This window comes from Xiphophorus couchianus, chromosome 14 (genome assembly GCF_001444195.1).
Source record: "Xiphophorus couchianus chromosome 14, X_couchianus-1.0, whole genome shotgun sequence".
Classification (NCBI taxonomy): domain Eukaryota; kingdom Metazoa; phylum Chordata; class Actinopteri; order Cyprinodontiformes; family Poeciliidae; genus Xiphophorus; species Xiphophorus couchianus.
Window position 1 is genome coordinate 12,616,351 of NC_040241.1, and position 13,214 is coordinate 12,629,564.

The following is a 13,214-nucleotide window of genomic DNA, read 5'->3' on the forward strand; positions in this document are numbered from 1 at the left end:
ACACTTTCTCAGTTCATTTGAAGCAGAGGAATTTCTAAGAAACACTCGCAGTACGTCGCCCTGTGTGGTTTTGCACAAGGTTAGTCAATTTAACAACCAATGATCTACCTGCTTGTACGGTAAACCAATGTGAATAATGATGCTGTACGAGCTGATATTGGTTGTTCAATTCAAAGCACAATTGTTCTTTAATGAGTGACCAGTGATTGGTCACAGCTCTGTATGTTGAATATCAACAGTTTATGTTTAAATACTAATACATAGCACTAAATGTACTGTTTTATCACCAAACTGACTTCATAGATGTACTTCAAGTTGTGTCATTAAAATAGATAATAATACATCTTAAACTTTTACCAGTTGATTGTAAATTAACTTTGGGGCAGAGGAGAAATTGTTAGTCCTCTGTTTTAATGCTTTTTTTTTTATGTTGGACTTTCATAAGTCTGGTTCAATTTCCATGTGATGTCTGAAGTTGTCACATTCATCACCAGGCAATTATTAGGCAGCACAAATAACATTGGAATGTCCAACAATCATACAGTCGAGGAAGAAGATGGGTTTTTTCTGGAGATGAAATGTGGAAATTAGTCCCAGAACAAAATCAACGACCTTGTGAAGAAAATGGTTGACAATGAGCAGAACAAAAACTCACGAGACGACGAAGGCAACACTCTGAAAAAAACACACATAAAATGCCTGAATATAGTTTGTGGAATAAATTATATTTATTTCAGAGTATGAAAATGCGGTTTCAGCTCATCCAGGAGGAGGAAATGCTGCAAGTCAATAACTTAGTGCAACCTGCTGGGTTTCCTTAGATAGAAACTTTTTAACTTGAAAAAATGTATTAATTAATTAGAAAAATTAATTGAGCTCACTGTACTGTCACTGATAGCTAGGACCAATTGGAATGCATGTATGATTTAATTAAAATGATTCTTTTGAGACAATGTTTTTGTTAATTGGTGCCATATAAATAAACAGAATTAAACTGTATATTTAAGAATATTGCAATTAAATTGTTTAGCAGTGCTTCGTCATGAGCCACTTCTGAAACCTCCAGCTCTAAGTTGCTGACAAGTTGTCCAGATTATCCTTTCTGTACGTTTTAGACATTTACACGTTCTTCAATTTGTATCTTTTTTGTTACCTTTCCTGAAGTTGATCTGTTCAGGTTATTCCACTCCCAGCTGCCGATGGGAGATGTTTTAACTCCTTGAAGAATCCAGCCATCAAAATTAAATTAACACAAATTTTAAAAGGTTTAATATTCATCCCATTTTATTTACAATTTACATATTTTTGGGAAATGATTGTGATTCAGTTTTCTTTCTTACTGCATTACATGATTATCAAACTGTAGTAATCAACCACCAATGTTAGTGGAGAAAATTAAAGCCAGAGACATAAGACACTAACCTCTTACAACATTGATCGTTTGAAAACAATAAATCTGAATCTCTGACTTTTGTCTGCACTTTTATAAATGCATATTTCATATCCCAGCACATTTTGCATATTTTATACTCAGATGTTTCAGATGAAAACATTTTCTGCAGAGAAATTACAAAGGAAACTACAATGTCCCTGTCAGACACGAGAGTTCATCTTTACATTTTAACTTATAATAAGTGTTCTGGATGAAAGAATTCAGGATTACCGTATTTTCCGGACTATAAAGCGCACCTCACTATAAGACGCACCCACAAAGTTTAAAAAACAACTGGAAACGTACATATATAAGCCGCACCGGGCTATAAGCCGCTGGTATCTCTGCCGCTCTCGGTTTTTCATAAGGACACAGCAAAGAGCTGCGTCTTTAATAAATCTGCTAGTAAGGACGCAGCCCTGCGTCTCCAACGCCGAACCTTGGATACGTTCACGCCGAGCTTACGTACAGCGGCTATCGATCTGTACTGCCAGATCGATAGCCTTCAACTTAAAAGCTGCATCATATGAACTTCTCCGTGTGATTTCCTTGATGAGTGGGTCTGAGTTTGAAAACATTTCTCCGTCGTGCTGCTGCTAGCATGTGCTTGTTCTAAATGAAAATCAGCACTTTCTTCTTTGATTTCCAATTTTGACTTCCAATGATTCACTTCCTGCTACAGAGCCCCCTGGCGGTTGGAGAAAAATCCACAGAAGAGCCGCACCGGGCTGTAAGCCGCATAGTTCAAAGCGTAAGAAAATAGTAGCGGCTTATAGTCCAAAAAATACAGTAAATCTCTTTTTATTACATGTTGACAATGTGCAGTGATTGGTGTCTTTTTGGGGGGCATTCCCAGAAAAACAGTCGGGAAATCAGTACTTGGCACTCTTTAAGGTATGTAGACTCATTAATGTGGCTCTGTGGTTTCTCAATGCTACTCTATTAATGTCTTCTGAAAAAATAGACACTGAATCTGACTGGAGTTTGACTGTATAGTTCTGGTCAGAAGTTTACACACTATTAGCAAGAGCATAGATATTATGAACCATGGGCACAAACCAAATATTTAATCTTTAGCTTTTTTTCCCCCAGTTTAAGATTATTTCACTTACTTTCAGGAAAGTTTGGACAAAGACAAAAACAACACGCTCAGATGGAAGAAGATTAGTCAGTTCAGGAACACGCCACAAGGCTGCAAAGAAGTAGAAAATACAGGATCATAGGTATCTCTGCCCACAGAGTATCAACCCAAAAAGAAGCTGATGCTCCAAAATTTACACCTTGAAGAAAGACTAAAATGTGCAGCCGCCTACATGAATGAGATCTTCTGGAGAGAAATGTGACACTCAAAGGATTTGGTCTCAGTGTAAATGGGTGAGCTTGGATGAATCAAGGTGAGGTTTTCAAACCCAACAATGCTGCACCAACTATAAAGCATGGTGGGGGCAGAGGCATGTTGTGGGGGTCGTTTGCCAGTAGTGGTACTGGTGCATTATCATCAAATCAATCATTAAAAATATAAAACATAAATAAAGGCCCCTAATGGGTGCATGGAAATTTTTCACTGCAACTGTAAACACTGAAATACACACAAAGTTGTAGTAATAAATAACTTACTAAAAAAGAAAATTTTACCTAAAAAGCACAAATTATAAATTCTCCATATATCTTAACTTATGTATCAAATGTTATGCTTGAAATAAACGTCTTCTTGAAGTCAACAGCAGGGGAAACGTAGCAGAATATGAGACAAAGACAACAGTCTATCGAGGTTTACCAATGTACGCACAAGAAAAGAGGAAAAATTAAAGGACACAAAATAAACATTGTTGTCATTTAAAAATCTCAAAGAAAATTTCCAAACATTGTTTTTCTCATCTTTGCAGAATTCATAAATAGTTTCCCACAGTAAATCCCGTCCCACGATGACAGAAGAAGCAAAGAAAGCAGCACTCAGATTCTGTTCAAACAATAAACAGCATCTGTTAGTCACAGCAGGCCAACGCAGGTCACCAGGCGTAGTGGAGAAATGTGAAACAATTACAGATTCTCCTTTCCACTACAACTCACCCTTTACTTCTCCTGCACAGCTCTCTGAGTAAGACTGGATGGACGGTTTAGGCCAAATCCGAGCAGCTTAGCACAACGTAATTAATAATTACCTCGTGGAATAATTACCTCTTGCTTCATCTCTGTTGTTTTCCCAAATGATGATAAAATGCGCTCTGTGGCATGGTCCACAGAGGTGTAGCTGAGCGAGGGGGAGGTATTTGGGCTGTGACTCATCTCTGGGTCAGTGCCTTCTCCTTTCAGTTGGCGCAGAGCCATTTAATGATGCAACCAACTTCTGAGCTAACGAGGTGGAAATATTGCACCTGGCTTCATGCAAAACCGCACAACCGTTATCACAGCTTCTTGGTTACAGAAGCAAAAAGCCTGCCTAACAACGTGAACACGACATGTTCTTGGATTCTAGCATGTGTAAACCCAACGTGTGCTTAGAAATCGTAAAAGAACAGAAAACAAACGCTCCCATCAAGTTCTTCACATCTCTGATGGATACAGTCCAGTGCAGCGAATCCAAACCATGGAGTCAATGCGGCGTTCCCTTTCTCCTCTGCTCCAGGCCGTGCAGGCCCTCCTGCCTGCCCAGGGCGTGCTGCGTGCCAACTTTGTGAGCCATCTCTGTCGCGGTGATGTCGATCTGAGCATACCTGGTGGAGCTTTTTCCTGTCAAAATAATTGCAGAGGAAACAAGATTTTCATCTGGAATGAATCTAGAAAATGTCTTTTCTAAAGTCTAAACCCAGAAAAAGTTAATTATTTCACCGACTAAATCATCGGAGCTAGTAGAGTGCAATAAGAAGGCGATAAACAAAATCTAACAGTAAACATTTTCACCTGAATTGTATGAGCTGTCTAAGCCAAAATCAAAAGACTTCAAAAAGGAATTACCTACAGATATATCAGCCAGGAAATTCAGAAAAAAATCTGCTTTTCTTTAATTTATACCTGTATATAGCCACAGAACAAGTTGCGTCACTATGTTTTTAAAAACAAGAAACACACTCAGTGTTACTTTAATCAGCCGTGTGCATGGCGCTGAATGTGATTACTCAGTGCCTGAGCCTTTGATGTGTATGCCTGCTTAAACCTGCTTAAAGTTGAGTTCAGTTCTAATAAAAGAGATCACAAAGATGTCATGAACAATACAAACAGTAATGCCTTAAGCTGTTTGTGAACTGGAAGAAGAGGGTTGTTTCTAAAGCCAGGCTCAGGGCAAATTTGTGTCTGGATTGAACTCGGATGCGAACGGTTCATCAAAAAAAACAAAAAACAAAATCATCAGGTAGAAATTTTTAAAAAGTTGTTAATTTTTCACTGTCTTTTCTGTAGAATATTTGCATCCTTTTGCTGCTGGTAGTTTTAGTTCATCTGATAATTAATACAAATAGTCGGTCAACAGATTCTGGACCAGTACAAACATTATATAAGGAATTATAAGCTGCAGTATCTTCTGGTCTTTAAATTTCTCCTTTTGCGCAAACTGGATAAAGCTACTAACCACTAATGATACCAGTTTCCCCACATAAATCAGAGAAAATGTGCAAATAATTCAGCTGAATTTCCTTGACACTTTGTCTTTCATATCTCTATTAATACAATTACTGCCAAAAATGCTTCTTTTCATTCGTCTTATATAAAATTCAAATTTTCTGAAAAGCAACATCTTGTTTATTTCTGTTACCAAAGCTAACAGAAATAAACAATTTAAACACGTCTGTATGTAATGAATCATTATAACACCCCTTTCAGAATTACTGATGTAGATCTCTATAAACTGGATTATATCCCAATTTATAGAGTTGCACCAGTCACATTTAAACTCAATATTAATGCAAAAAGCTGATATTCCACACCTCAGTCGTGTTTCATCGTCTCTCAAAGTGAAAGAAATTCAACCCGGCTTCTCCCGGCCATCAGCGGCCCCGGTAGGATGATCCCATTAGAGAGGGCGAACTCACAGCTGCGATCTGAGGGCCTCTCAGTGGTGAGGCAGGACACCCTTCCTCCCAGGTGACAGATTAATAAGAGATAAACTGCAACGCTGCCATCAGACACTGACCTCTGACCTCCCACCCTTCTCGTGTTCTTGAAGGCAGCGACGATAAGACTGAACCCGTCGGTGAATTACAGCTCGCTGGTTCGTCTCCGGTAACAAGGACTCCGATGACTTTTGGTAAAAGTTTCAGTGAAAGTTTTGCGCAGTTTTGAGCCGAGTCACTGATGATTCATGTGGCCACAATGACTTTTTATCCTGCCCTGATGCAGCCTTGATATTAGCGCGCTGACTTATTGTAAGCAGGCTCTTTCAGAGCGGTCTGCAGGGTTTGAAGAGAAAATGCCTGATTTGAAAAAGCGGCTGCAAACAGAGGGTGATCAGAAATAGGAGCGCTTTGTGACAAAACAACGTGAAGGTTCAGTGCTTCAAACACTTGCTTCTATTTTTTTTATACCTCAGTGTAAAGTTCATGAACACACCAAATCTGAGCTTTTCTCACATTTGACTGCTTTGCTCCTGGACTCTTGTCTTGACTAAACATTAGCATGTTGTCTGAATGCCTGTGAATATGTGTCAAGAATGTTTCTTATATAAATTAGGTTATTTTGGAAAATTTAGAAATTCAGTCCATAGTTCTTTAGCTAGATTTAAACAATAACTAATATCTTACTACATGTTATTCAAAAGAATAAATGTGGCAAAGCTTTATTGTGTTACTCTGGAGAAACGTTCATGTACAGTGATGATTGTATATATTCTCTCTATAGAACCAAGACCTGATCAATATTTTACGATACAAATGCCGTGATAGTTTTTGTCTGGACTGAGCTGTGCTCTAATTATAATCTACATTTTATCAAGTTTTTATATTTTTTCTCTCAAAGACAACTTTCAGGCGTATCCCTCGGTTCTGAATCTCATGTGCATGAAAAAGCAGCACCAGGAGAAACCAGCACCGCTCGGCGTTTTAGGAGTGACCTCAGGCCAGAAGAGGAAAGCGCCTCCACCTGAGAAAGACTGAAGTCTCATCGGATTAACAGCAGGGAGCGACTGTGGATCCGGATGTTGTCGGAGCTCATCTCTCCTGCTCATTGGATAAATTCCCACTGGAAATCACGACTTCCTCCTGGTTTGTCTCTTTTACAAGCTCGGTGTTAACAACTTTTCAGCTGCGTTCTTCTCAGTTTCCAAGAGCATTTATGGATAAAAAAAATAACTATTTAGAGAGAAGCCACTGTAGTTATTAGCAGCAGCCTCTGTAACCATTAATTTGAATACTATATTAAACCAGTTAAGTAAGCTTGTATTGACAACAGGAAAAAAAAAACACTCAATTTTCCTTTGATTATCACAAAGATTTACTTTTAAAATCCACAAAGGGTTTGCTGAAGAATAAACAGATTGTTTCTTGAGATCTGTTGATGAAAAGTCATCAGTCATTCAATGGTTGAATTGTTTCCTTAACATATGGAGGACGCTCAGAAACCAAACCAGACATGCTTCAGGGACTGAGGATGAGGCCTCTTATTTAGCAGATGTCACTCCCAATAAATTCTTACTTTGAGACGACAGATGTGCGACAGTCCCTCTGGTGCTGTGGCCCGGCTCCTGCAGCTCCAGCTCCATGTAGTTGAGTTGTTTCTTAGACGTCGGGCTGACGGGAATATTCACGTACGTGACGCTTTCGCTCCGGGGTCTCTCGGGAAGCGCAGCCTCTGGAGGGAAAACAAACGCTGCCCCTGTAAATACAAAAGCAAACTAAAATCAGGCGGCTGCTTCGTTTTCTGTATTTATTTCTCTCGTTTCGATCAGAGAAACCAAATCCAGAATGGGACTTCTTTTTCTGCTGCACATCTCATTACACTCAAGTACCTCATTTTTTATTTATTTATTTTTTACACTGGCAAAATGTCATGCTAATGCAACGGGGTGCGTCTACTCATTTTGTCATCGCAAACGTAATCAAAAGCTAGACTAACCTGGAGGCTGAGAGGCTCTTGAGACTTCAGCACTTAATGACAAACTAATGTTATTTGGAGTTATTTAAATACAAAAGCTGCTAAAGGCTCTGCAATCATCCAGGAACCCTGCATCCCCCATTGCATTGTTCATTTGCTCTGGAGGCTAATTATGCACAATTAGTAAACCCGACCAAATTATTTTCCTTTTAATTACACCATTTAGTCATTTGTCGACTCCTTCATGCCGCCGGTTGCTTCTTATCCAAGATCCAAGCTGTTAGAAATAAGGCCCACAGTCACTTCTCTGCTAATACTGAGTTCGGATGAGAAAAGGGAAATAGAGGGGCCTAAATCTGTTCGCTCAGTCGGCAGAACAAAAAGCCAAAACGTTCCCTCAATCCATTTTAACTGAACAGCTTTCTTCTGTCAAACAGAAATTATATCGCCATGTTGCCTAAAGCAAGTTGTCGTCGGCATAATTTAGGGTGAATAATGAATGGGTTAAAGTGGGAAGGCGTCTAAAGGCCAGGCTCAATGAAGGAGTGTAAAGTTGTGATCATTACTTGTATTTCAGAAACCTTTTACTCTGAATCAGCTTGAAGTTCTTCAGCAGCTTGAGTGACAGCAGATCGAACCACACCCACCTGACCTCACTCACAGCACATACATGATTCAACCCGTCAAAGGTTCACCACCGTTCGCCTTCTTGGGCCAATTTTTACCGCTGCAGACGAGGAAAACCTTACAAAGGCTGCAGTTTTAGGAACAGTCTGACCCAGTCATCACAAGATAGCAAGTGTCAAACTCACCCAAATCACTAAACTTTCCAGTTTCCTCTGTTTTGAATGCATCTGCTGCAGCAACACAACACACCATTGTGTCCCCCCCTCCTAACTGAGGCCATGATGGAGAGAGAATGTGTGTTAGTCACTTCACATTTTTGTGGTTGCAGTTTTATGCTTGATTGGTGAAAGTGGACATTTTTGCACGGTGATTGTGTTTCTCGACAAACTTATCCATAAATACGACAGCAACCTTTAAAAAGACAAAACGTTTCTGTCCCTAATGTGGGGCAATACAAATGAGAGAAACATAGGGAAGCCTTTTGGATCAAAGTTAAGTCTGTAACTAAGTTGCTGATCAAACTGCTCTGTCATTTTCCACGCTCTACCACTTTGTAACTAAGTTGCATCCACTTGGGATGTAATTTGGTATGCAGCAACAGGTGTCTGTGAAAAAATCCTGACTGCGTTGATTCATTCTGTTTTGCTGCCATTATTTCACGGCTGGTTGTAGACAGTATCTGCAGGCTTAGGAGCTGCAGTCTGGAAGTATTTGAAACACCTGAATTGTACAAAACACTCTCAATACAGAGCACACACGTCTTGTGATTGTCCGGAGAAAGATCTAGCATTTCTACAGATACCAACTTAAAGGTGTGTTGATTCAGCCCCGCCTGACCTTTACGCTCCGTGTGGATAAAACACAGATTGTGTTGAGAAAGAAGAAGACAGACTAAGGTGAATCCTTATTTTTCAGGGACTCTTCCTAAATGGCAGCAAGCAGTGGCCATTACCCACAGCTCAGGAGCATCAACCCCAGGGGACACTTACGATCAGTGAGAGGCCATTAGACGCCAGCAGAATCTCGGTGGGTACAGCCTTTGGCAGCGACTAACCTAATTGATCAGACAGCAAGCCAGCCCTCACAGAAGTGTGGTGTTTTATAATGGCCGTCATTAGAACATTGGGTTTGCCCACCGCACTATGGCTGGGGGCCTTTTTTCATAACAAACTTTGCAGAGCCTTCAGGGGAATCGTTGGAGGTTCAGCCTGCTAGAGCTCAGCGGTGAAAACCCTGCAGACAGAAAAGGAAAACTCGTGGAGAGGCTTGACTTCCAGTTGGTCTCCCATCTTTAATGTGACACTGCTCTCTATCAGATGCAGCACGGTAAGTAAAACAAGTCTAAATAAAGCTGAAGGAGTGAAGAATGTAATCCGTAATATTAAGCTGTGCAGCCAAAGCTGCACAAAATAAGAATTATTTTCTTATTTAGATACCAAAATAAAGCATCTTTGCGTTATTTTGTAAGCTTGTTTTTGTCATGTTATGTAAGTTTGTCAAATGTTTACAATAAAATAATGACCTGGTTTCAGTATCTCCTGTCATTTATTTTTTCTAGCAGCGGACCTCTGCCTGTTTGCAGTTCAGTAGTCACAGATTCACCTATTTGTGGATTTTTTTGTGGAGCTCGACACCAAATTATTTGCAGAGATTGTGCTTTGTTGTGGGTTTTTGTGTAGATCATATATAAAATTTTAAAAACAAAAATGCACCTTAAGAAACTGAAATACCAAGATGTAATGGGTGGCACGTTAAAGGCTGGCGTTTTCCAAACAGCCAATCTAGGAGCGGCATTAATTTTCTTTCTATCCTCCGAGTGGAGATAAGGAGGAAGCATGCATTTTAGCCTCTGCGGTTGTGCTAAAATGATTTCCACTGTGGCCATTAATGCATATTATTGTATTTGAATGGTTAAAATGCGCAGTTCTAAGAGAGGGCCCACCAGCCGTTCAATGTACCACGTTTGGCCGTTGTACAGCAGTCAGTAGTGACGTGTGAAGGCTGCTGTTCAACTTGACCAGATAATTAAAAACTGTTTTACATTCATTATGTGACTGCACCGTAGTTGAGCTCTACTTTTTTTCATGGGTCACCATTTGGGAAGAGCGTGGAGTTATCTGATCAGGATCCTGCCATGTGTTCAGTCTGAATACTGATTCCTGGCTAAATGAAGGCAACTAGTCAAATAATTATCATTTCCACATGCATTTTAAGAAGAACCAAATGAAAAACTCATCACTACACTCTGACAAACTCTGCACTCTAAAAGCTTACAGGTGGTGAAATTAGGGCATCCCGAATACGACAATATTTTATTAAGCTTGCAAAGGTTCAAAATCTCTAAAAATGTAAGACTCAACAGGGTAAAAATGTGCCAGAATCATCAGTTTAACATTTAATGTGATGACTTTATTCACTTCAATAAGTCACAAAAGTTAAAAACGCAATAATCGGGTCAAAACGTATTTCAAATTTACAGCTGAATCCAACAATCCAACCTTCTTCTCTATTCATGAATAGCTATTTTTTTTCTTTTTTTTTTTTAAAGTTTAACCTTTAATCAGACGAAAAATAAATAAATCACAATTTGCAATTCTGCTTCCTGGTGCAAACCTGTGCCAGCGGGTCTGAGCACCTCCTGCTCATCCTCGCCCATTAACTGCCTGCTGAGGCAGGATAATGAGAAAGATGACATGGAGGCTGCCGCCATGTGTGTGCGTGAGAAGGTACCCGAACATGACTGATGGGTTCGGTGAGAGACCGTGGCAGCTGCTGTGGCTTCTCGGAGCAGGTACGCGTTGGACTTAGGCCGTGTGTGTGAGTGTGTGGGATGCTTAAAGTGGCCAAATGTCCACTGAGAACTGTCCTCTCACCTCACGTCAGCACAGCAGCACCGCTGCACGTCCCAGCACTCGTTTGGTGGCACTTCTGGTGGCTTTACATACGAGAGGCTGTTATGCAACTGAAGTCGTTGGTGTTACATAAAATGCAGATAGCGACAGAAGAGGTCCTCGGATACGTCACGACAGCAGCAGATGCCAAACTCTGAATTACATTAAAATATACACAAACTCTGCTGCTTTAAATCCCGGTGACCTCCAAGTGCGAACCATGTGCCATAGTAACAGTATTAACTTTAGCTTAGCAACTATTCAAATTTACATCTACAGGAAAATCACTGATGAAACCATTACTGAATTCTTAGAGCATTTTTATGTTTTTAAAAATAAATTCACAAGATAACTTGTATTTGGGTCAGTAGGTGATGAAGAACAATGTCTATGTCACATCTTTTGTAAAGTTATCGATTTTACAACCAAATGCTCCACTTTATTTTTTTTTTAAAGATTTTCTGTGACAGAACCAAACCAAGTGGTGTGTATTTATGACATCGAAGGAAAATAATTTGTGGTTTCAGTGACCACAAATAAAAACCTGAAAAGTTTGTCCAGTTTTCCGTCCTTGCTGAATAAAAGCAAAGAATAAAAGCTTTAACTTTTAAGTCATAAAAAGTGTTTTGCATGCAGATTAAAGTTAGATTTTGTTCACATCTGACTAGAACACGTCCTTCTACATATTTGCTGTGTCCATTCCAGGGCCTAATGAAATGAGTTTCCTTGTGAGCACATTCTCCCAGCTGAGTTGTGAATCTCTGCAGCTCCCCCAGAGTTGCCATGGTCCTCTTTGCTTCTTCTCATACCTCAACTGAGCGGTCCACCTCTCAGTTGAGGTGGACCGCCATGTCTTGGTAGGTTTGCACCACACTTTTAGAGAAACCGGATTACAAGGGGTTACAAACATTTACCAATTTTCATCTGCACATCTTTTCCTTTCAACTTTAAAGTTTTTCACTACTTTGAGTTGGTCTATTACATAAATTCCTGACAAATTACATCAAGGTTTTTGGCCATAACATTATAAAATATGGAAAAGTTGTGAATGCTGCTGCAAGGTAGTGTATTCATGTTTATAAGGTATTATGAACATAGAGAGGGAAACTGATCCTTTTCTAGCACTATGGCAATAAACTTGTGTTTATGTTCTTTGACTAATAAATCTAAAATACTGCTCCGTGATATTTACTAAGACAAGACATTAAAGAAGTTATTTACATCCTGCAATGTTCCAATTATCAAAATGTGATCAGACATTATTACCAGTCTTTTGTTACTGAATATGAAACCATCTTCAGTCAACTTGCTTCAATTTAAATTCATTTAACTTACTCTGTGATGTGACTGCCATGTGGGTGGCGGTCTTTGAAGAAAGTTAAACACCAGCTTGTCGAATCATTTTTTCATTAAATTTATACAAATTTAGAATAAAGATGTCAACACAGCTTCACGAGTAGATTAACTGGAGCTGTGAGGATTTCTGAGGGCTTTGAAAAAGTTTTTCCTCCTCTCTTTGTAATAAGCTTTCTGTTTGCACAGGCTCCACAATTACAACAAAACTGTTGAAACTTTTCCAAAGACGGACATTTTGACTTCAGCTAAAAGAAAAATTCTTTGGAGAACAATCGGAGCTCATGTTTGTTGTTCTGTCTTACTCAAAAACTTGTTCCAAACATAAGTAAACATCTATAGAGACAAGGTTAGGGTGTCTGAGGTGAAATGCAGATAGAATCCAGAGGAAAAACAACTTAAATGTTGTTTCAGTTTTTCGCCCAGACAGATACCGGGTGATGAACGTTACATTACTGCTTCTAAAACAATTTGTTCGCCGAGTTCAAATGAAAGTGCTAGAAATGTTCAGCCCAGAAGCACACTTGAGTTTGAAAGGCTGTTAGTCACAAAGACAAAATGAATACTATGCTTTTGTTTTCTTTTAACCTAAAATGAAAACCAGCAAAATATCACCAAACTATAACAAAAGCAGAAACTTTCAGTTTTGGCTGGTTGAAGCACTTCAACTCAAATTTAAGCTGTTTTTAAACCTTGAAAAGGCATCGACCAAGGTAATGACTTTTTTCTTAAAGTTTTAACTTTAATTAAAATGAAATCAAAAACCCGACGCTGGTAAAAAGGGAGATATAAACTATACAAACTATATCACTGTGGTGCAGTTGGCAGCAAGTAAATCCTGGAATGAGATTTGATTGGTTTATTTTGAGCTACATAAAGGAAGAAAAACT

At 39.3% G+C, this 13,214-nt stretch overlaps 1 protein-coding gene across 2 annotated transcripts in view; it reads right to left on the reverse strand.

The window, feature by feature from the left end:
* Positions 1 to 1,266: 1,266 nt before the first annotated feature.
* Positions 1,267 to 13,214, reverse strand: part of LOC114157960 (protein Dok-7-like) — a 35,176-nt gene continuing 23,228 nt past the window's right edge. For both annotated transcript variants that reach the window (XM_028039239.1, XM_028039240.1), the window contains 2 exons: positions 7,055 to 7,234; positions 1,267 to 4,162 (listed from right to left, as the gene is read on the reverse strand). In XM_028039239.1, coding sequence (XP_027895040.1) covers positions 4,026 to 4,162; positions 7,055 to 7,234 — 317 coding nt within the window. In that variant the 3' untranslated portion in view covers positions 1,267 to 4,025. The remainder of the gene's footprint in view (positions 4,163 to 7,054; positions 7,235 to 13,214) is intronic.